This window comes from Pleuronectes platessa, chromosome 4 (assembly GCF_947347685.1).
Source record: "Pleuronectes platessa chromosome 4, fPlePla1.1, whole genome shotgun sequence".
Taxonomy (NCBI): Eukaryota; Metazoa; Chordata; class Actinopteri; order Pleuronectiformes; family Pleuronectidae; genus Pleuronectes; species Pleuronectes platessa.
Window position 1 is genome coordinate 24707397 of NC_070629.1, and position 25831 is coordinate 24733227.

The 25831-nt window shown below is 41.1% G+C and overlaps 1 protein-coding gene across 1 annotated transcript in view; it reads right to left on the minus strand.

Moving 5' to 3' along the window:
* The window catches only part of arl15a (ADP-ribosylation factor-like 15a), an 89771-nt gene that overhangs the window by 25189 nt on the left and 38751 nt on the right, over positions 1 to 25831 (minus strand). Inside the window, exon 4 of the mRNA XM_053420615.1 lies at positions 16629 to 16837. Within this exon, the coding sequence (XP_053276590.1) occupies positions 16629 to 16837 (209 nt within the window). The remainder of the gene's footprint in view (positions 1 to 16628; positions 16838 to 25831) is intronic.

The following is a 25831-nucleotide window of genomic DNA, read 5'->3' on the forward strand; positions in this document are numbered from 1 at the left end:
GTTTTTGTTGTTTGAATTCTAAATGTAATGGTTTCTTCCTTAGCCCATATAACACCCTTCAACCAAGTTTTAAGAAATTTGGTTTGGTAGTTTTTGCATAATCCTGCTAAAATTAACTCCTGTGGTGGAGGTGGATCCAACGAAGGGTTGAGGTGCCGAGGATTTTATTTTATTTTGTGCTGTAGTCACCATAATTTTGAACCAATCGTCAAATGTGAAAATCTCCCCTTCTGCCCTGATCCCAACCAGCATCGCTAGCATACTCTGTCTGCCGCCAGGCAACACTACTTCTCTTCACTGTAACTCGGGCGCCACAACAAGTGAAAGCATTGTTGTGGGGAAACAATTATGAATTCTGTTTCCTTCTGTGTGGGTCAAATAACCTATTAAATGGCCTGCGTGTAAGCGGAGATCTCATCACAATGTGGACAGAATGCAGACAACACAACAAAATTAGAGTGTGTAAACACATGTGGTGTGGTTGGATTAATGATTATACAAATACCATCTCCAGACAAAGATCACATTTTGGTCCCAGGGGTGTGTGGGCTCTGTGTGTACCGTTGAGATGAAAACAAAAAACACATGTGAGTGGACCACACTGAAATCCTTTCTAAATATAGGGATGTTTCAATTTGTAATCGGAACCTACGTCGCACAATGCTATCCAGCCTATTCAGCGACTGGAAATCATGTGAGAGCCTGTTGCTGGCGTACACACTCAGTCAGAGAAAAGCAGTAGTTGGTAATGTTTAGTAACCCTTTAAGCATGATGCTATCTCGCTTGAAGAATGTTAAAGATAATACTGTGGCTTTAATCGTACCCAGGCAGGCTTGTGGCGCTCAAGACACCTGGTTCCCAAATCCTGTCGGTCACATCTCTATATTTGGTCGACATTTTTCAGAGCCATTAAATGTGCCTTGCTGTTTGTCTGCAGGCAGGGTGGCCATGGATATTTACCGGCTCTGGCTGGAGCTCAACATTGGAATTCGTGATATTTGGTGAGAAGGCACAAACATTAGTTACTGCATCAAGTTTTTTTGCCACTGTACTGTGGCAGTTTAATGTTGCTTCTGCATTTTAAGTCCATTGGTTTAAATGATGAACATCTATAAAGTCAAAAAGTGCAAGAACATGGATTGGTGCTTGTTTATTTTTTCAAATTTTTTGGGGAAAAAACAGTAACATGCTCCAATATTATTGTTTTTAAAACATTCTGGGTGGTTAAATCAAGAGGTATTTTACGAGGTGTCCGTAATACTCTTCTTATTTGTTCTTTAGATCCTGCCTTTGGTAAATATTATTTATAACCACTTCATTATAATGTTCTTTTGACAGGTAAAAGGGGAGAAGCCTTCTTAGGAGAAACAAGCAATCTGAACCACTTGGAATGAATCAGGTAACAAACCGACTTTAAAGTATTTATGAAGAGTATATTTTGTTGATATCAATAGAAACTGTCCGGACAACATTTTAAAATTGCAATAGTTACTTCACAATCTTGAACGAACTTAGTTTGGAAGCTTCAAACCAAAGCTTACCTCATGTAACACTGCAGTGTTAAAGGTACTTAAAATTGTTTCCGAGGCAATTATTCAAAACACCGAAAAAAAACTATATCCGTATTATAGATACATAAACATGAAATCCTTCAGCACCTAAGGCAAACATACTAAACTGCCAAGTTTCTGGATGACTGTAAGCGGTTGTGTAGCTTTAATCAATACCGAAACACAAAAGCCCACAATCAGTGAGTTGGATTCTTTTAAAAATATCTTCAGAATACTTTAATTTGACACATACAAATTACGTACATGTATCAGAGAAAGGGCGTATTTCGCAAAGTGCTCATTTTTCACGGACAAGCACAGGGAAACAAATTGAATCTCACTAACACGCATCCCTGCTGTGTGGTACGACTGCAGTGCAGACAGATGTGCACAAGTTCACGAATGCCAAAAATGTACAGATGTGCAAAAGCTAACACACCTGCACACGAGTGTTAACATCTGCTCGCCCCCCCCCCAGCGTCACAAAGCTCCTCTTGTGTCTTTGACAGCTACAACAGGTAAAGCCATATAGTGTTTACATGAAAGACAATGCTCGCCGATGCAGATGAGCACCTCCCACGCAACTACCTTACTCGCAACCTCCCCCTTGGCAGAGCGTCCCAATTTCCACCTGGATGGTCGTCAACTATGTGCCAAGAGGATATCACGGCAGCTCCATATCCTCTGTGTGACAGTGTAATTCCCTCTGCCCTGCAGCAATGTCTGCAAAACTCAGACAGTTTACATGTTCATGTAGCTACATTGCACTGGGGAAGAGTGACTTGCCAAGTATTCTGTGCATTCATTTCATTTCTGGCACACACGGTTTAACCCCTCCGACGTGAGCTGTCACGGACGGAACTAAGTCAATGGGAGGAGTGTTTGATCTTTCTTTCCATTCAACATATATCAACCAAAAGCCGACGCTCTTCACTGACTGCCGAATGTTCTGCTGTGCTACATTTTTTTCATATGCAATATGAAAGTACTCCGCTTTAGTGCTCAGCAGCCATGGCTGTACTGAATGGATACGGGGTACGGTAATGTATCAGGTTCCAGACACTATTTAACCAAGGCATGCAGAAAAACATCAGCTGTAATTAGGTCATATTGTATTTCACATTTGATTACAGTATAAAGGGAAACTAGCAAAATACATTTCAATCACTTAGACTGCGCATTTAATTAAATATCCTTAAATGTAAGCAAAGAACTTCAAAGATTTTTTTAATCTGTGATGAAATGTAACATGTTTTAAATGAAATACAGTAAATTCCAGGAAGCCACATCATTATTATGAAAGACTGCAAACCCCCTGTGGCTAAGTACCAGTACTTTATAGTAACTTAGCCTGGAATACCACCTACGTCGCAAAATCTGTTCAATTAACGCATGAGATAAACAAACTCAAGATTAGACTGATAAATTGTTCATTGACTGAGATGAGGTCACATATTATTCAGTTCATTAATAACTCTTATTAGCTTTGAAGTGATTTATAATTTGGATACTGGGCTGCCCTCTGTTGGAAAGTCCAGGCTGATCTCTCTGAAGGGCTGAATAGAACTGACAGAAAGATAAGTGGCAAGTGTGCATGTACTTGTGTGTGTGTTTGCACGCTGGCTTTGTTAGAGTGTACTTGTGTTCCAATCAGACACTACATCCAATAAGAATTGCAACTCACCTTGTGTGAACGTTCCTATTTTTTTATTTGTTTGATGTAGTTTGGAAAAAAGGTTGACTGGATATCCCAGTATTGATGAACAGTTATGTACCAGTGACAGACCGTTTCATTATTTACGGTGTTTGCAATATTTATGAAAATAAAGGTGAATATCCAAAAATGTGCTTAGCTTACCATTCTCGTGCAAGTCTTGACTGAAGCTCCACGGTCGAATTCATTTGACGGACTAATATCTAAGAATGCAGTCTTCTTATTATCTATGGAACATCTACATGTCTGTCAAACTTTGCTCGTCTCTGACGGTGTCTGTCCCCTTGTCAGATGGCTTTTCCCCATCGTGTCTACACTGTTTACAGCCAACAGATTGTCTTTGGTCATACTTGTCTCACGCTTAAGAACAGACAATCCTGCACACGGCTTTCTGAGTGCTGTGCGAAAACCTTTCGTAAGTTCCCAGACAGTATGAAAACTGAGTAAAGGATTTGTTGAAATAGGATTGTTACACCCAGTGGAATGAGCTCGAGACAACCAACAAACAGCTGAAGGAACAAACACAAGCATATGCTCATCTTTTCTTTTTTTTTTTCTAAACCGATTCACGTTCGCAGACAGCCAACACTAAACACCCCCCACCCTCCAACCCGAGCTAAGGCTATCAGACGACTAAAGCTGCAAAAGTAAAATGACCTGGTGACTGTTAAAGCTCTTGGGAGAGTTTGTCTGGTTTCTGGTCTCATCTATCAATCCTGACACTGGATTATATATACTCCACTGTGTTCCATCGGCTGATGGGACTCACGTCAGATGCACACAAGTGGTGGTCTATGTCCAGGCCAGGTTTTATAGATGTTTGTGTGTATATAGCAACCAGCTTAAGGCCGTAAACACTTCAAGAAATAATGGGGACATTTTGCTGTAGTTTCATGAACAGACATTCAAGGATCAATGATTAGTGTCAGTCAGCAGCGGTAATAAGGTAATCTTCATTCTTCAGTTTCTGATGTGTGGGAAGACGCAGTGGGTGGATGTTCCAGTTCTTGTCCCCCTTCATCTTCCCTCTCAACACACAGACTGGATACAGCGCTGTGGTCCTGCCCTCCTGGCCTCCAGGTCAGTGGACGCGCCGATTACCCACAAGTCCTTGACACAAGACAAATCTGAGCGCTTTCATCTGTGTCGGTGGGTCGCCCCTCAAAGCCTTGTTACAGGATTGGCGCTCGCCAATTAGCACAATTAGCTTTTGGCAAGCTGCCGGGGGCGTCACATGGCACCAGCTTTGCGCTGATGGTACCTGACAAGCCCGCAGATCAGTCATGTCTGCCATCACAGGGGGTAAGTTGGTCGCAGGATGAACAGGAAAACTGAGATTCAACTTTACAATAAAACACAGACATATATGTGCCTGCACCTATAAACAGAGACAAGTGGAGCGCCAGGCTGAAACAGAAGCAGATGGTTTAAGAAGATCAGTAAAAAAGGTTGTGGTCATTCCACCACAGGTAACAAAGTCTTGAGTGTCAGTCCTGCGATGGACCTGATATGTTTTTCTCTACACAGTCGTAGATCTTAAAGCTGTCATTTGTCTTTTTAAGTCACAGAGAGAGTTTGTTAGTGAAGCGTGGATTCATGTTTTATCCAGAATGCTCTGTTGTGGGACACCCAAGTTCAAGTCATTTGAAAGCATGAATGAATAAGCGTTTTCAAATAAAGTGGCTTTATCGGAGGAAATCCAGCTCAAGCAAGAGTCCCCTGCCTTTCCAGAAAAAAAAAAGTCTACATGGGTACAGTTAGGGAGGATAACATCTGGAGGTAGTTATACCATTAAGGAATGCAGTCCCTAAAACACAGAGGCTTTGAAAAGAGAGTAGAGCATTATTATATCAATGCAGAAGTGTGTTCTTAGTAATATTGAGATTTTTGATTTGTGATCAAGGCTCATACGAGCTGAAGACAACAATCGTGATCACCACTTCTAAAGTAAAACCGCAAAAAAGTCACCTCACTGTTGCTCTTATGTACAAACTTTCTTCGCTAGGGGTCTGTCAATCAACATGTTAACAAAACACCTAATATGGAAACGTTATGGGAGTTGTTGGAGAAAATCTACCTGACGTCACTCGGGCCTGTTCACGGATGAAGAAATGTATTTAAGTTTTATTCACATTACGCGGCAAACGGCAACAAATGACCTTGATTCATTACAAGTGACTAATACAAACAAAATTTTGAAATTTTTTTGTCAGTAAACAGGTCAACAAAATATATCACATAGATGTAGTCGCTTTTTGGAAGAAAATTTAAAGAATTATATCGTTAAATATTCAGTTATAGCAGCTTGGTGAGAATGTGTTCAAGCATACCTAGAGCTACATACACTGTATAAAAACATGGTCATTGCCCATGGCCTGGTTACAATTGGGGTGCTGATAAAAGAGCTCCAGACGATGGGCAGGGAGATAAGCAGAGGGGGGGGGGGGGGGGGGGTCTGGGGCACTGACGTTCTGCCACAAGAACGTTCTTATTTGCAGCTTTGCTTTTCCTCTGCCTCGGCAGTGTAATCTCTGGGCCCGGCCATACTGAGTACCTTAGGTAACACTACTTGAGATCAGTATCTCCCCTCAAAACAAGAAGCCAGGAAGTGTTCCGTCTGTCATTATCACAATTCACCCAGCACTGTGGTTTTCCTTTTCACATCAAATCAATTCTTTATGGTTTCCTTCCCAAGGATTTGGGGTAAGTTTGTGTTTTAAACCTTTCCAGCTGAAGACAGTAAAGGAGAGAGAGAGAGAGAGAGAGAGAGAGAGAGAGAGAGAGAGAGAGAGAGAGAGAGAGAGAGAGAGAGAGAGAGAGACCACAGCATGTGTGTGTGTGTGTACGTGTGTTTGTGTGTGTCTGAAAGTAGTGCAGTCGGACTGTAGCTGCATTCTTGAGGGCGAGCAGTGAATTGACCACATAACACCATGGTGTGTGGGGGGGTGACAGAACAATGAGGGGAGGTTTGTTGATGTAAAATACAACTGTCTGATTTCCATGGTTGTGCGCATGCACGCATAAATGAGCACAACCGCACAGCTGCTCACCGATGGGCGTGTTGGAGCGACACACCTTGTCTGACAACACTCAGACGCATCTGGAGGCTTGAAGAAGAGACAAGTTAAAAGAACAACTTAATTATCTGGCCTGAATACCAAAGATACTCTAATGATAACATTTCCCTCTCTTCTCCTCTGTGTTCTCCTCGTCAGTGTTTCTTCTCTTCCCACAACATGTAAATGTTTGCGATTCCACGTGAATACCTCAATAATAAGAAGCGCAACAAACACATCAATATTAGTTAATCGCACACGACAAGCAATTACAAATGAATGACGACACTGTGACCTCAATAAACAGTATTGCAAAACTGATTTGTTATGAAGCAAGAAAAAGAAAGTAAGGCTGCAAATTCCATCTTTTCTCAGACATCATTACGCACAAATCAACTTATATCCCTGTACTCAAATCAAACGGACAACCTGGACCGGTGAGCTGCTCCCTCTGTTTAGTGTTTTCGATGTTAATCATATGAAATTATTTTAAACTGAAGAGACTCCCTGTAAAAAAAAAAATCCACAAACTGATCTGGCAGAGGAGTGGATGTTCAAAATAGATTTTACTACTTGCTCTTGATCTCTACGACTTGATTTGTATCTACTCTGGGAAAATAAAAAGACTGATCACAATCATATTTAGGATCTGGCCAATGGAGACGTACACATGTGGCCAAGTGTGAATGAAAGCGTCTTAAATCTTAACTGGATTTTATCCACACAGAAGACACTTCAAATGACAAGTGTAAGTCTCCTCAAATGACAAATGTTCCTGGTTAAAAGTTTACACATTGTTTTCAGCCACTCATTGACAAATGAAGTGTAACTGTCAAAAAACTATTTGGAGTGAATGTTTTTTGTGGGTCCCCATGGGTCTGGAGGCTTTATCGTTGGCAAGAAAAGATGAAATGGAGCATCATTGTTAACCTTTATAAAAGAATAAATTTCATGGATAAGTAAATACACAACTGTTACAGGCAAAAAAAAAATATTGCGGCAATATTCCACACGGTCCATTGTCAACTGGCAACCATCATGAGGATGTGGACAATACTAATGGTGTATCGTATGGAGTGGTTCAATTGTGGAGCAGATGTATGTGAAAGGGTGCAGTCTGGTTGTCTTGTCACAACATTCAGTTTGAGCCCTGAAGACAGAGACAGCGTTATCCTCTTATTGTCATGGAGAGTAGTGCCTGGGGGACTTGAGACACAAAGGCTAGAGGAAAGTTAGCCTTAAAGCTCCTTTGGAGATAGAGCTCGACATTTGCATGACCGAGGAACATCCTCAGAGGAAGGCGTAACGTTCAGCCACTGGGGGGGTAGGACAAAATAAAAAATCACCTCTAGCCGCCAGGATATCAATTCAAATGCCTTTTTGTTTTATTGGGAATGATCATATTACAACCACAACATTCACAACTGGTTACAGTAGCAAACATTTTTATATCTCAATGTGCTTTGAGAGGAAGGAAAGAGAAAAGGGGGAAAGTAGGAGAGGAAACATATTTGTGTAAACAATATGTTACACCAGGAATTGCTCAATAAAAACAAGCTTGTGCTTGAAAACAAAGCTCAACCCTTAAGCATGGGTGAGCTGGTACTATGTAAATCTTGATGGAGTGATTTACTAGGGTGCGACTATTAATGGTTTAGCAGCAAGAAACATCAGAGCAGTGTGTGGGCCAAGTTCCATATACCAGATTTGCATATACACTTGTGCAAACATGTGTATATCCAAACACCTTCCAGGTTCATTTCACTGATTTAACCACTCGAGTGGAAACACGCTCCCATCACTTTCTCCACAGCATCCACACTCTCTTAATAGTTCCCGGTCCAACATCCACCCCTGTCAACCTTCCTCAAAAAAAATCCTTGAGGAGGTCAACTGAGAGATTAAGACCCTTCAAATGGGGTCATGGAGATCAATGATCAAACAGATTCCCCCCATGCCCCCACTCCACCCACTTTATTTCAGGAAGCTTGATAATAGAGACAAAAAGGCTGGGTAACAATTACTTCCCCTACACCCTGACCCGAGCAGCTTTTTGAATCACCAGTGGTGGCTTCACCTATCGCTGTCACCGACAGTTCCACCAATCAGTGATTAGAATGTCTCCATTAACCGGATGGGAATCTCAGAAATACGACAGTTTACTCTGTTCTGCCTGTGTTACAACACAAAATAGTATAATGAAACCCTGTATGCAAGTTCAATACTTGTATTTTAATTGAATCACAGCTTTGGTCTGCAAATTTAAAATTTGCAAAAGGAGAGTAAAATTAGCACTTTAAAGTTTATTAAAGCAAAAAAGTAAAATGAAAAAACGACCTTTCTACCTTCAGAGTGAGTCTTTGGCAACATGGAATCAAGCCTGTACTATGGTGATCAGTTCATGCTTCCCGTTATACCAGTGTTCTCTAATTGTTATTGTGTGAATCCGGGGGTGCGTGGGCTGGGTGATGAGACATTGTACATGGGAAGAACAATTTTTGGGTTGTGGATTTTCCATCACTGTCGGAGGCACATTCCTGTGGACCACAGGAGAACAGAAACTGGCTGCAGAGACGTGGGGTTGGTGAGGTTGTTCCCTGCAGAAAACACGCCTCCTAGTGAGTTATAGGTCTTCATACGCTGGAGTAGGTTCAACATTTTTTTAGGTTTATTGGGAGTTTAAAAGTGAGGAAAGAGAAAGGAGGACATGGAAAGACAACAAACAATAAATGACACAATGTCTGCCAAACCATTAAGGGCTCACTCAGTGGATGGATGTATTGCATAAGGCTATAGAAACAGCACTCTCCAAAAACAAGGTACAGGGGTGTACTATTTGTCAATTGGCCGACACATGTTACAGTGTATAGCAGTTTACCAGTTTTTCACCACAATGTTCTGACAGGGGTGGTGGGTAAACACGAGCTGGCAGATGAATGAAGGCAGATGAATGAAAGAATAGGAAGAGGGGGGAGTGGTGAAAGTGAGCGAGGCCAGGGATTGGGAACTTCCTCTCCAATGCTTTATCAATGGAACTGATACTATTCCGACACTGTGGTTGTGGGAAAAGAGAGAAAGTGAACATTCATCAAGCGATTGGCTTGCAACTCCACTTTTAAGGTGCTAAAAAGCCAGAGGTCATGATAACTTTAATTTGTGACTTTTAAAAGGCTCAAAATATATGAACATAATTTGATTAAGCTTGATTTTTCTTAATGGCTGGAATATTCTTCTCCCTCTTCAGCCTTTTTTAATAAATTATAAAAAAGAATCTCAATGCAGAGTACAGACACAGACAGAAAAGGAGAGGATCTGCAGCACAGTGCAGGATGGGTATAAATTCCCAAACACAATTCAATATAAAATGGATGCAGGCGTGTAAATGAAGGGTTAAATTCAAGGCGAGTGGCCAAAAGTGACTTCATCTATGCAGTGCAGATGCAAAGTCTCACTTCACCACTCATCAGATGGCATTTCAGGATATGTGTAATGCTTTCGTTCACTGTCTATCACCCCCCCCACCCCCTGCAGTGTTTTTAAGTGTGTCTCTGACACTTTCATACATACACAGTATGTAAGTGTTACAACGCAGAATATAGATGCAGACATGTTTGAGTGAATGTAAAAGGCCACAGCACCCAGGGGCAGCTGTACTCGGAGTGGGATTTCCACACCGTGCTCCATGAGCGTAATCCAAAACTCGTCATGTCATTCACCAACTGCAGTGTATGCTCCTATTGAATCAACGTATAACTGAGATGAACTCATCCAAGCAAGAAGTGCGGGTGTTCAAACTTGTAGAGAGTGAAACGTTTTTTGCACAAGCACCGTGATTTACAGTAGAAGTGAACCTCTGAGAGGCTGCTCCTCTGTTTATGCGCAGGCCTTGACAACAAATGAGGAGATGTTCTCAGCTTGTCTTGTGTTTCTGTCAACAGCGGTCAGCAGCGGCCAAGAGAAAACATTGTTCCCGTGAGGAATATTATTCCATCAAGGATCAGACGAAGGCGGAAAACATGGTGTATGTGAAACCGTGGATGTCTGCGTCAATGTGCCTGCGTGTGTCTGAGTGTGTCTGCCTGTCTGTCTCTCTCGAAACATGACAAATTGATGATTAATGATTGTTTGCATGCTGGTTGGTGAGGAGGTGAAAATTTGTCTCTCGGTACAATTGTCTTGTTTTTTCCTGGAAATTGAGACAAAAAGTGGTCGTAAAACACAGTTTAACACTTAACACCTACCTTCTGTCATTGACTTTATTGTTCTTACTGATGCCACACATACACTGCAGTGTAAGTGTATGACGCACTTGAGTAGATGCTCGTCTGTGTGGTGTAACTTTGTCACAATGCATAAGCCACATCAGATTTAGTTTTGGTGCAGTGAAAACAGATGTGCTCCAATTCATACCAGGCATTGTTTTTTTCTCTCACATTGGACTAAATCATAACGGGTCTGTTGGAGCTGGATTAACTTGAGTGTTTGTGCAAATGAGAGTGTGAAGGAGAAAGAGAAGGAGAAGTGTATGGAGGGGCGCCTTTCGAGTTTAGTCATCTGGAGACTTTGACCACAACGTTTGAGGGCTTCTGTCTTCAATTTTGGAGCAGAGATGCCTCATGGTTCAAGGTTAGACACTGCAGCCTCCCCTTTTCCCTTTTCACTGTATGTTTTTCATTGTTTCTTATCTTCTCTGTATTGCGTATACTTGTTCTACCCCCTTTTCGCTCTCCCCCTCTCTGTGACTCTCTCGTGGGTTCCATAATTTTCCACTCTTCACACGGTGTATCATCAGTTGCTTTCCGTCTTCTGTCTCTTTCCTCTGATAACACAAGCAGCAACAGAACCAAAAAGACCTCTGTCCACAACACTAACAGAATTCTCAAAAACAAGACCTCTTCGTGGACGCAGTCCATTAGGCCCAGCCATCCAAACAGACCTGCTTTGTTGAGGTGTTATATCAACAGGGTGACCTCCCCTCCACTCCTTCCCAGCTTCCTTGGGCCCCCCAACGGCAGGAGATTGATGTCAACAAGGAATTTTGTCCCACGTTTCCTTCTACCTCCTCCAGACCTACCCTGATCCTGAAAAACACTTGCACCAGCACAGAGGGCCCCAGTGAGGCCTTAACAAGCCCAATGAGCTGTATTACCCCTCCGCCACCCTCTCTCACCCCTTGCTCTAGCAGTGCTAGAAACACCTTTAGTACCGAACGTGACACCGTAAACAAGGACTTCCCCAGAAAACAGCAATAGCAACTGCAAGTGTGTGTGCGGTTGTGTGTGTGTGTGTTTTAAGGAAATGAGCCACCTTGTTCTGTCAACAGAGTGGCTGCTGTGAGAAGAAAGCCAATATGGAGACGTCATTTGTGTATAGTGTCATCGCCAGAGAAGCAGCCAATAGAATTTAGACCAACTAAATTTGGGCTTGTTTCATGGGTGGTGCTTGTCAAACATTCACAAGAGGCAAGAACCTGCTCTGCAGCTGTGGCCTTTGGAGGTTTGCAGAGTTAAAATGGCAAAGCCAGGGGTCTGCAGCGGGATCTCAGCAAAAATCGAATACATGTTCCAGTAAAACTCAATAGAAAATTTCATTCATCTGTGGGCGTAATCTAATTCTGCAATCTAGACCACGTACAGACCTCCAGAGGCAGAAACACAACATTTCCTCTACAGGTTTCCATCCATGGTTGTAACATTATACACCATTTAATGACCGTCCAAGGGAATGTGCAACTTCCTATTTACATACAGGACCCGTTTCTTTTTCATGTGGAATGTTTTACATAACTTTCAGAGGAAAACTTCAAAGTATGTCATTTTAAGGGTCGAGACCTTTGTGATGACAAAGTTATCAAAACAAATTATTATTTTTCCTTCTTCAAGCAATTCAATATTTGTTTGTGGATATTTTGGGATGGAGCGGTATCGCAGCTGTTAAACATTATGGTTTAGTTACGTGTATTGAAACAGTCAAATTGCCGAGATATGCTTCGGAGACAGTGAATGGAGTGAGTGGCAACAGTCCACATGTAAAATAGTCCCTGTGAAACCCCATTTATACCGTTGAAGGGGGGAAACTGTGGCAAGACCCGCAACATTGTACCCATGCATCACATGTGGTATACACAAGACCTAATGTATGACTTCTTGTATTAATTTAGAGTGACCCGTCGAATAAACATTTAGACATGCTTAAACCGTTTAAACATTTCAAAGGGATTACAAAAGAAGGAACCAGACAGATTCCCCCCGAGAAAATTAATATGGTCTATCAAAGGTTGTGACTCCTGTTGAAGGGTCATCTTTCAACATGTTATGGATTAAAGTTACCGTGAACATTATTACGTTAACTCATGTTAAAAACAAATGTAACAGTAGATATAAATACCAAAAGAGGACTGGTTCCACTTCGTAGTGTAATATTGCTAGAATTATTATGTTCCACTTAAATTTATCATAGTTAAAATGTATGATGGTTAAGAAACATAAAAGACTTTCACTTTCCACCAGGATGTACAGTGTTTGTATACCGTTACCCTCCTAACCCTCTGATGACCTAATGAACTCGTTGAAGCTTCTATGAAGCTAAAGTTTCAGTGGAGTAGCTCCACTGGCCCAAAACATCTCAAAGCAATGTGCACTGACCCTTAAAGGGACACATTTCCTTAAGAAAAGGCTAATGGAAATTCTAATAAATAATGAAAACCCACATAACATAGTGGGTATATATGGTGTCTTATACGAGAGCTTTAAAGGATATGTGCACATGTAAGATTCTTTGAGTCTTGTGAAAATGGACGTGGCTATAGGACTGATGTAAGCACTCTTCCTGTAGGGAAGAGGGAGCTGCATGCAGAAAGGATGTTGGCCAAACTGAAATAACTGTTTAGTGCCATAGACAACACTAACCATGTGAACCGAGTTTCATTGGATAAAAAAACGTTAATTTGAATAGAGAAGCACTATTCATGCTTTGTTTCAGGGGGATTTTTTATTCTATCAGTGTCCTGAACATGACAACACTATGAACAACTTTAACATTAAATATCTGGGACATTTATCCAATGTACCCCTTCCCTTACAGCAGTTATGCAACTAATTCAATCAAAGAGGTTTCTCATGGAGACACATACTCCAGATAACCTATATAAATGAGTGATACTATGTGCGATTCGTGTGTTCAGGAGTGCAGCTGCACATACAGCACATACAGCACATAGCCGGACACTTTCTAGGGTTCACTCGGAGGCCTCGTTGCGATGCTGCTGCTGACGATGATAAGTTTTTAGAAATCGGAAGTGGCATATCTTTAATTCTGCTTTTATCCTCAGCCGAGGAGACACACTGCACTTATACAGGACCAGCCCGGCCGGTGCCAAGAGTGGTTTGCCACCTGTTTCTGACATGTACCTTGGTACTTTTAGTGTAACTTTCATTTAATATTAAGCAACTCGGCTCTACAGCAGAGCATTTTGACAACCTTTATCAATAAGTAATATGAAGACATAAATATTCCCAAACTTCCTGGAGACAAACCACACTGAAGTTGGGCGTCTAATGTGTAGTAGAGTAACAGAAAGCTCAGAAATGTGCATTAGTTCTAATTTGAAAAAAAGAATTCGAACTCTGAAATATTCACAGGGTGCTATCTGTGACCAGCGGCTGAGGAATTTAGATCAGTTCACCGAGGAAACACACGTCGGGTTTAGAACGTGTTAATAAGTTAGTCGTTCAATCCTTGAGGGTCTATACCTGTTTCATCACAGCACATAGAGCTTTTATAGTTTTAATCTAATGTATGTTTACAAGATTCAAACTCCCCTAATGGAGATTAACATGAAGTGGAACAAAAAGCATGGGAACCTTGAGAAATGAAAAATAAACTCCGGGAAGAGACCCCATACGGTTCTTGAGCAAATGTTTGGTTAGGGTTTGCCCTCTTGAACTCTCCAGTTGTTGAGTGGGCTTACTGTTGACGTGTCACTTCCCACTTTATTTTCAGTATAACATGTGATATTATTACCTTAGGTTAGACTTATTAGACCATTAATGAGAGCAAGCAACATTACATTTTTCATGAGCTTGAGCAGAATAGAGGCAAAGAAACAAAGAGGTGGAGTCTGTCCTTCCTTTCATGGTTTGTTATAAGATTTTGTTTCATCTTAGCAAAGATTACTCGTGAGTCACTGAACACGAAGCTTCTTTAGTGACACAGCCATGAGTCAGATGATAATATGCACACACGGGCATGGTAACACTCATAATGACCATGTAATTTCAAACACACTGACGCATTACAAACAATATACACACACTTAGAAAACCAGGTCAAGTAAGATCTTATTTGAACCCACAACCGAGTTCAGTGCGCGGACTGTTGCTCCCTGGAGACTCTGAAAAGTTTCAGTGTCGGTGGAATTTAATTTATTGATTGAATTAAGATGTTTTCACCCAGACAGATGGATTCAAAGCCTTGTTAAGACTAAATAAATCCCCTGCTTTTCATAAATAGACTAAATAGTAGAGCATGACCGATATGGATTTTTTTTAAGGCTGATGCCAACACTGATAACAGGGAGTAAGACATTTCAGATACTGATATATTAATAGATATAAAATTGCGAAAATGACAATGATTCCTAAATAGTCGTTACATCGTTATATTTATGACAAAGAAATGCAATTCAGGCTTGATGTTTTAAAGTTTAACCCTAAACTTCATTAACACAGCAAAGAAAATACAAATATAACCAACTTGATTTTAAAACATTTAACTAACTAAATATAAACTACATATAAATTTGACATATTTTTATGTAAAATATAAACAGAAATGCACCTATTTTATGCCTTGTTTATAATAAAAGTTTTCATATCAGCAAATGTCTTTGAAAGGCAGATATTACTGGAATCCTTGTAAATAGGATCTACAAATGTATTTAGAGAATAAATTCTTATTAGCTCAATTAGAAATGCAAATAAGAATCTCCATGTCTGTGTATGGGTTTGTTTGAATGTGTTCCGTGTAGGTGCATGTATGAGAAAGGCAGAGGGAACAGACAGTGGCCGCATTAATTATCTTATGCTCAAATGCCGATAGAAGTAGACACAGTACAGCATCAACTGTAATAACATCAGCTTCGTCCGTCACCCCAACCAACTCACTTTATGAAAGTCATTCGTTGTGAACTGGAATAGCACCACCCGACGTGGTGCAGAAAAGGCCTTCGGGCGACATGGATCTCATCCCTCGGTCCCTATAAACCAGTCTCACGTGTCACCAGTGTTTGCAAACAGTTCAGGAAAGTCAATACTTCCAGTGACTGATGCAATGACGGGTCAAATATGGCAGAGGACACATCACGCTAAGACCGGTAGGAAAGTGTGGGCAGTTCACAGACTGGATTAAATTGGTTACGTTATGAGCGCCAACAAAGAGATCAGTGTTGTCGGGCTTAAAACAAGCAGCTGCCATTTAAAATATCAATAAGATTAGTGGGTTTCCGTGACTATAGCGCCTTGTGCTCAAGTACAACCAATCCATACTAATTAGCTAAACTAAGTTAGACTGATTCAGGTGGAGTCGTACGTTCGGGTTTGGGTCTGAGTCTGGTACTAGGACTTCATGTTTTTTTCCCACTGTCGAAGTCACATCGGTGAAGAGCAGCAGCATCGGGGGTCTAAGCTCGGAAAAATCAGACGACCCTCTCAGGGTACTAGTTCTCCTTCAGAAACATTAACTAGACCTGAGCAGATGATGCATGAGTATGTACGCATGAGGGGAGTACGATTCCCGGTGAATGCTAGCCATAGCGGCCCATTCTGTGAGGGACTGTGTGGTGGTGTAGCAGGGCTAGCAACAAGGATGGCGGAAAGAGAGAGAGAGAGAGAGAGAGAACAGAGAGAGGGGTGGAGCAGAGAGACGACCCTAGTTGTGCTGTATTTTATTCCTGCCTCCACGAGCAGTGATTAATTCTGTCCTGGGGGGAGGTGGTGACACGACCTACTACATGACATTTCTACTAACGCACGGCTGCAGCCCGTCTGGCGGTAGAGTGGCCGACTGCTAGGCCTGGACCACACCTCAGCTGTGTGCGTGACGCTGAACGACTCGGTTTTCATTTCAGTGCTCATGTTAACAGGCTGGAGTTGAACCACAGCAAAGGTTCCACCACTTTTTCTGATTGAGACACACATGTCGAGTTCTATGAATCTGTGGAAGTTCATGTGCTGAACCTGATAACAGTTAGTGATGCTTGAGGTGTAATAATAAAAGAAGAAGATAGCCATGCAGCCGGGCCTGGTTACCTGGTTTGGCGTCCTTGCGGCAGGCTTGTCCTGGTGGTTGGCGAGAATGAGGAAAGGCAGTGTGCAGAGCTGTGGGTGCTGCAGGGCCGAGTGGAGCTCGTTCCGCGCGGCCTCGAGGTCTTCATCGGACGACGCGCTGTCCAATACGAAGACGACTCCCTGTGACCCCTGGTAGTAACGACTCCAGTATTTCTTGATGTGCTCAGCTCCTGTAGACAGATGTTAAAGTGGTCAGCCTCTACGAGGAATCATTGGGATAACACACGGTATTATTGTCATATGAAGTGCTAACAAGAGTTATAACTACAGCTTCTGTGCTTTATAATAACAAATAAAATAAAAATGTACACTTTTGCTGCTTTCCAGTTCCTTTCTCTTTGTTTAACAATAAAAATAAAATAATTTCTATAAATGTTTTTATTAGAATAAACACTGTTAGCAAAATATTTGACTTCAGAAGATTTTATAAATAATAACAAACTGCAGAAATACAATTCCATTCTGGACCATAAGAAACAAATTGTGTCAAATAATTAAATTAAAAAAGGATGAAAATCACCAAAAATGAATAATTTTATTCATGAAGAAGCATTTGTCTTTACCTTTATTGTAGCTTGAATCTAATTTTCATTATCCACCAAGAACACCAAGCTATTTAAACAGTAAAAAATGTCAAGGTAATACTAGTGTATGTTGAGGAAACAGAACCATGTCACATACTATTTTAAAACTCAGACATCCACAGTATTTCCCCCTCTTGCTTTGTGTCAAACTAAAACCTCAACGTTTTTGCAGTATCAAGTACTTTTTAGGCCGACTCTTTTTCTTGCTCATCAGGTCATTGCTAAGACACAGGAGTGATCTCCACAGTCCCAAACTCAGTGTAAAGTAAAAACACATCCTCACTGGATCAAACTGAGTCTGGGCTCATTTTCAAGGCTGTCTATACGTCGACATCGGGTTCATTCCTCGTCAACAGCATATGGTTCTTTCTTTGAAAAGCGAGAACTTGGCTCCATCCCGTCCGCTAACAATGGTTTAAGTCATGGCAACTTCATGTGCGATTTGTGGAAGAGACCTGCTTGTTCACAAAATGAGTCAGTCGTGTCCTTTTTATCACCACCTCCCTCTGTCGCCACTACCGGCCATGCAACCTTTCACTCTATGACAGTGTAGGCGATGCTATCGAAGAGGAAAGGAATGATAGAGAAAAGTCCTTTCCTATTATTTTCATGGAAAACTTGCAGGCATTGTCTTCCATCTTACTTTGTAGTGTTGGTAGGTGCTGGCCCGGTCCCTTTTGCTCCTGAAGCTAAATATTTCTTCACCCACTGTGTCCCTCTTAATTTACACCTGTTCACAATCCCGAACCAAGAATCTGTGGCTGCAACAAAAATCTTTGACTCATCTGCAAACCAACCACCATATACTTGTCATATCCTCCAGCATGCCCCTTTTGCATTTTTCCTGTCAAACGACATAACATGATTAGCTGCGTCATCAGTTTAATGTCCCACGTGAGGACACAGCAGAGAAATGTCTCGTAAAGTCGCAGTGAGCGATTGGGCGTGTTGAGGACATTTCTAACGCGTGATGCAGAAGATGACAACGAAGACGTAAACTTGAAAAGGCAAAGAGATTCAAGAGCTTTTGGTGATTAGGGCTGAAAAACACTAACACTAACAAACACACTGTGCTTTCCGCAGCAACATTTATATACGTCATGTCCGGCCTCCTACTGCTCTCACCAGGCGCCGCTGGTGTCCCGACAACTTCTGGAGTTCGGGTTTGAAAACAACTTTAAAACACAAAATGTCAACAGTATATGGAAAAAGTCCAAGCCGTATAATGTGAGGTGTTTATTACAATACTTAGAGTGCATTAAAAAATTCCTGTTTTTACATCAAAGTGTAGTTTTTCTTGTAATTTCTGATTTATATTTGCGGACATAAAATAAACTTCTCATCTTCTGCCGTTACACGATGATTACATTTCATTAACTCAGCTGCACACTCTCCGTTCCCTCAAGATGTTCTCCATTAAATTGTTTTAAATGTTTGTTCTACACGCTCAACAAACTTGTTGACACCATGAACACATAACTACAAAGGGGATTTTTTATGTTCTTCATATGCAGAGATGAGCGTTTGCTTTCTGAAGACATACACGCTCTGGTTAAAATTATGCTCCCCCGTCTGGTGAGGTTACTTCCTTTGCAATCGTGTGAACTGTTGTTTTCGTTATTGTTGCTCATAGTAAGGTAATTGCCAAGAAGTGACGAACTGTGAGGCTGGCAAATGTTTAAACCTCACGAAGTGCTCTCGGTGACATTAACCTCCTGTTGGGACATGGTTTTTGTGCAAACCACAGGCCTCCCTTCAGTCAAACTTGAAACAAGGGAGCCGCATGTTCTGGAGTGAACTCAGTCTCCCAGAGTGCCACATGTTCCCTTTGTCTTAAGACAGTCAAGGAACTCAGTCTCCCATATTGGTCACTCTGGTCCAAGACCTGTGAGGTCACCGGGGCCAATATAAGGAGAGGTCTGCCTAAAATCTCTCTCTTTCTCCAATCCTCCCAAGGGCGGAAGGCTGCTAAAGCCTCTCTTCTTCCATCCCGCCGAGGGCGGAAGGCTGTCTCTCCCTTTCTCCCATCCCACCGAGGACAGCAGGGCTTTCCAGCCTAATTTGCTCTTCCCACCAACTACCGGAGGTCAGAGGTGCAGCTCCCAGCTCACCCCTCTCAAGGAAATCTCCTCGACCTTCAAGCTCTACAAAACTCCTCGTAGCGATGCGATGTCCTGCAGGAGAACTTCAACCAGCATCTGAGCACACGGCTCGACAGAATCGCGAATGCAGAACTCTACGACCACAAAGCCAGGAGACGTCACAGAACTGCAACTGGACTGCAACTTCTTTTCCCCTTTCCCTCGGACTGGTAACATAATCTGGGCTTAATAATTATACTACGCTAAGCAAGACTGTTTATTTGATCAGTGTGTGTTTATAAGTTTGATATGTGTTGTGATATTGTGGCAACAAGTTATTTGAAAGTAATTGTTAGTTAGGCCCTTCATAGGCCTCCTTTGTAGGTCTCTCTGACTCTTGCATTATCTGATTAACATCTACACAGACACACGCATAGTCTCCACCTAATTAAACCTACCCCCATAAAGCAACCTCAGAAAAAGGGGGGGGGCTCTTATCTTAGGGACCATTTTTAAAGCATGCTAATTTACATACACACACACACACACACACACACACACACACACACACACACACACACACACACACACACACACACACACACACACACACACACACACACACACACACACACACACACACACACACCTCCTTGTTAGTTAGTTTGATTGTTTAGTAATTTGTGTTTTTATACGTTATTATGTTCATAATAAATGTTCTTCTTTCACAAATGTTCTGTCATTAATATTGCATAAGTGAATCTTGCCAACTGTTACACTGTTAAGAACTCCATAAACCTTCATTGTTCATTATATAATCTTTAATGGTAAAATATTGAGATTTCTAATTGAACTAGATCTTAATGAGACTGATCTTAATCAATAAATTGGCTATCTCTTCCCCTCTATGAAGGGTGGTGCCCCGCGAGAGCTTTAACCAATTAAAGTTATGATTTAATATTAATATTTTAAATATTAATGTTTTACATTTTATTTTGATAACCAAATTTATTGAGTGCCTAAAGGCACACCATTCTATGGTAACACTTTTTACGTACTATTGCACAACACTCCCTTACATCGTGCTCTCCCCTCCCGTCCTTCTTTCCTCCCCCACTCTTTCTACTCACACCTCTCACTGGAGTGGAAAGCTATCAGACAAAGTGGCACTTGAGAGATTGTCTAGGAAGTTTCTCTCATCTTTGCCTGGAAATGGTGGAATGTCCGCCATGTCTTGAATCTCGTTGGCAACTTCTGCCATCTATTGGTCTAACAGGAGGATTTTCAAGCATGACGTCATGATTCCTGAGGGACGCTGGCAGCCCTACTACATATCATTAATCAAATAAGTGCACGATGAGTAAGACCTCATGTCTTTGCTTGTTTGTCTGTCTTCCTGTCTTCATTGCTGCCCTTTGAAATATGCGTATAAATCCTTGATAAATGGCTCCTAAAAATAGAAGAGAATGTTTTACTCCACTCAAACCATTGTTATGTGTTCAAGTGTCACTTAAACACAGTAGTAACCGTGTAACTATGATTCTATGCCCTCCATTAAGGGAAACATATTAATTCATGCCATAATATAAACAGTTGACTCAGTGATGTCAAAATTATATAAATCTGATAATCTGATCCCTGCCCCCCCCAGCACAGCTTCTCTCATTCCACAAAGATGAAGTATTTCAATCTTCTGTTGCAGTTGAGGCTGAAACAATGAATGTTACAACTCCATCAATGCACTGCAGGAAATATGTCAATACGTAATATTGGTTTAAGGTCTTTGAGATGTGAATCTTAAGCAGATGTACATTATACTGTAAAGCTACAGGCCACTGTAAAGTGTTAAAGCACAGCAGCAAGTACTTCACACTCACTACCGATGCAGCCAACTCCCCCCGTCCATAAAATACTTCTTATGATCGAGGGCAAAGTAAATAAGTGATGATGGACTTTCAAATACTTTGTATTTGTCAGTTATTTTTCAATCAAAAATGACAAATATAATTTAAATACAGATATTGAGTTGTTAGGATTTTGGGGCTTTTCTTTGTAATTTCTGGGTTTTGGGCTGTTTCTTGTAAAACTAAACTACTAAATATATTTTTCAAATTTGGCATTTTTCCCAACGAAGACATTATCAAGAACTTATGACAAAGAAGTATAATTGAGGCTTGATATTTTGAAGTTTTACCTTAAACAATATAATAAACTTTAAACCTCATGATAAATACTTTTTTATCATGAGGTAAAAAATATTTTTTTTCCCACACATAGGATTTAATGATTGAGCTGAAACGATGTTGCTGTAGTACAGTTATATATAATTTAACTCCTTTACTTCATGATAGAAAAACCTCCAGTACAATCTTTCAGCTCACACAGTTCAGGTATTTATGGTTCAGGTTTTAAGGACACCGTTTGAGACAAACAAAAATCAAGCATGAAGAAGAAATATGGAGACCAGTCCATGCTGTCAGAGTTGGCAGGTACGAGAAGAGAATGGGAAAACCAGCAGACATCTGCTGCTTACACAAACACAAGTGGCGACAACATTCCGGTGATCAGGTTTCTTCTTCTTTCATCAAAATGTGACAATGAGTTAAAAAACTAAGCTGAGAAGAAAATGTCGGTAAAACACAAGTAAACAATTACACGGGGAGGATTAAGAGCAGATGATTCATGGGCCTGAATTCAGATTCACTTTCGGTTTGTTTTGATGGTGTTTCTGAAATCATCTGAAAATTCAAACTATCACCCTGTATTTTCCATTGGAGGCTTCTTCTTTGATTGTTGTTGGGTATTAATGAAGCTACGGTTTCATATTCACAATCAGTTCAAACACAACTCTAATATTTTTCCTACATTGCTCACTTTTGCCAGCTTTTACCTTACAATACAAAACATAACCATGTTGCCAATCAGGTCTCTTTTCATTCCCGAAAGTTGAAACACTGAACGCAACTCCCTTTGAAGCCTCCCTAACGAAAAGCAGACAGTGTTTTTTTTCCCCCTGAACAAAACAGCTACAATGGAGTGATGGGAGGGAGGGCTGGGACCCGCGAGGGAGGCCTCGAGTAATAAAGTTTGCTTACTTCATTGAGGAATGAGCTGGGGCGGGACTGAGGTGAAAAACACTTCAGCTGTTGATACACCCATCAACTGGTAGTCTCAGCACTGTCTTTTTAAGCGCACCATTGTACACATTACTGACAAAGATGCTTTACAGAAATGCAACGCCTCTGAATGCTTGAGATAAATAAGTTTAGTTACCAAGTGAAAATAATTTGGCCGTATTTCTGATTTGCCAACACACCCCTCCTCTCCATTGGGCGAGTCATTTTCATAATGTGCCACTTTGGCTGGTACAGCAGCTTTCAGTTATGGACAAGTTATATGTCTGGTTGAAGTAATAATTAATCACCACACTCTTGCTATTTATTCAACACTTTAATCAAGCCTCTAGAACATATACCTCACTGTTTAACCCTGTATGAAGCAAGACGCTGAGTGTACATATCTATAAGCTGCTTGTTGTTGTACATTTGACCGACCACATTGCCACTGCAACATCAAAACAGACAGGGTGGGTTTGATACTTTCATGATATTAATGGGATGTCCCTCACGATGTCTGTGATGCACCATTCAAGCCGAGAAAACCAACATCAAATGGGGTCATATCCTTGAATGAGGCCTCAAATAGAGATCAGTTACACTGCTGTCCTCAGAACTCCAAAAATCAGCTCAGTCTGTGAATGCAACCATCTGCTTTAAACCCAAATGACAATTTACAATTTCACTTTTGGTCAGGTCATTTTCCTGTGCAAAGGAAAAGCTGCCCTGCTGGGCAAAGAAGCACACACTGTGGTCCTGTTTGATAGAAACAAGAACCACATTGGCTCTGAGATGACTAAATCCTAGTGGTTTTGTTATATGATGTTGAAATGCTTCCTTTGCCTGTTGGTGGCCAAAGACGACTGGTAAATATTCAATGATGTTCCTGAATGTCCCTCGTCTTGCCTTGTGATCTCTGTGCATGTAAATAATAGACTTGTAGACTTGAATGATGAGATGAACTCTATAAATTAACTAAAAGCTGAAGTAGCACGTTCAAATTTACAAGAATCTCATTCACACATTCAGTGAATGTAGCATATTATTTTGCTGATTTAAAAATTAAACATTTGAATTGGCACTGAAGCAATCATCTTTTACTATTATTTTTTAATTTCAACTATGTTGTAATAAGGTACATCATTGGAAAACCAGATGATCGATAGTGTTTCAACAGGAACACTGCCTGCGCACACATGTACCACTGAACTCCAAATCAAAAGTCCTTATTTTTAACCGCAGCAGCAACACTGAAGAACAATAGCAACGAGTGGTGATTATAAGCACCACTTCTTCATCAGCTGTCATTGTGTGGCATAAATGCAAACTGTGAAATGGCCTGTCTAGACCTGACGTCATCTCACTGTCCAGACTTATACGCACACATACACACACTTAATAGATTCCTTCGTCCCCGGAGGTCCCCTTCCCTCTGAGTCCTCCTACCTGGCACCAGCAGGGGAGCAAACGCTTGTATGAATAAAGATTCTCAATGTCGATCACCGTATTCGATTAGAACAAAAATACTTCATTTTAAAGTGTGTTGCGAATTGATTAAAATAAACTTTCAACCTCTTTGTGCTGGGTGTGTTTGAATGAAGACGCACAATCCACTCGGTGCATTTGTTTAATTCCTGATTTTCTAATGACCGAGAATTTTAAACAAGAGGTCCAGACTGGTCACACTGCCTCACTGTGCATTTTGGGTACTTTGATAAGGTGCAATGATAAAGCACAAGATGATTTTCTCTCGACAGTCTGATGCTAATTGAAAATGCTGGATTGAGTATTGGGTTATTTATCAAGTTGCCGGTACACAATTATTTATTATTTTATTAATAAATGTGTATAAATAACTAATAAACAAAGTTATGCTCTAGTCAAGCCTGAAGTTGCCTCACACATGAATGAATGATCCCTGTCTCTTCCACACTGATGAATACACCGACATCAGATAGACACTGGTATCAGATTGGTATTCTCTATTAGACAAAGGTATCAGTATCGGTATCAAGAACGGAACTAAGCTGGATCTGTGCATCCTTACTTTTAGACACTACCCTTAAACCAATGTCTAAACTAAGACTGACATATTTCCAGTGCATTGGTCTTGTGTGACAGTGCCGCATGATGAGGGTTTTTTTCCTCTGAGTGAAGACAGACTGTAGTGAGACCACACAGTTTGTCTTTTAGCGTGCACATGTTTAAATAGACTGCTGTTCAGCTGTGGAAACCAACTTATTTATTTAAGTTTTAGTCAGACTTTGGTTTTAATTATCACACAGTGATACTTTTCCTGTTTGTGATGCGCGTGCAAATCCAGGTTCGAAACCCTGTTATCCATATGCGTGGCCAAGAAGTCCGATGTCAGAAGAAAACAATGGACTGGGTTTCCTGCATGTAAATGTAGTATTTAGACACTAACTTAGATGAAGGACAGGTCCTGTCTGAAAGCGACTGTGGGACAGTGTGCCTTTATCAAAGCCATACAATGTGGTCAAATCGATAAGGAGACAGAGCTTGACAGAAGCAGCGACGGATGAACAGAGATGCAAAGGAAGGACAAAGATCGAAAAAGAACCAAAAGCAAAATCCAGAAGCAATAGTAAAGAGAAGAAAGGACATAAGGCAGAAAGGAGAGGCAGAAAGCAGAAACAGAAACCAGAGCTGAAGATGAGTAAGAGAACAATTGAAAGCAAGATGGCAGGGACCTCAATGACAAATGCATGAGTGAGAAAAACGTATAGCTCAGTCTGAATAATCCCAGGCGTCGTACATCAGGGCTTCCTGCCTAGGCTGGTCTGTGCCTCTGGTTTAAAGGACAGCTTGCACTTATAACAATCTGGCCCTGTGCACTCAGGGCAGGGAGAGTTAAAAATGCAATACCCTGCATAGCAACAATACGAGTTACAGTTGTGAGTCAGCCACACTTACATGGGCTCGTAGCCTGCAGCATTTAAACGACTGAGACAGACCTGGCTCCTCGGCCAGTTCCGAGTGCCATGTTTCCAGCTGTTTGCTGTACGCTAAATTTCTCAGCCTGCCAAAAGGTGTTGACCTTTGCACTTGCTCTCCCATGTGCCTCCATCCTGTTCAACTTAAGCCACTTTTATCTCTCAGATGAAATGGATTGAGCAATAATCTAGGTTACCCAGCCAAAAAAACAAGAACTTCATATAAAAATGTGAGAAAGTAAATGTTTCGTGAGGAAGGGATTAACGCGTTTTACCTTCTCTTCTTAACCAAAATGAGCAAATACTTAGCCTATACTTTAACAGCATTTGGTGCCTTAAACTTTCTTCCCAACCTCCGGTACTTAAGATTACCTGTATATGGAAGACTTGCTTTACATTTCATACTATAAAGGGAGAATACCTCATTGA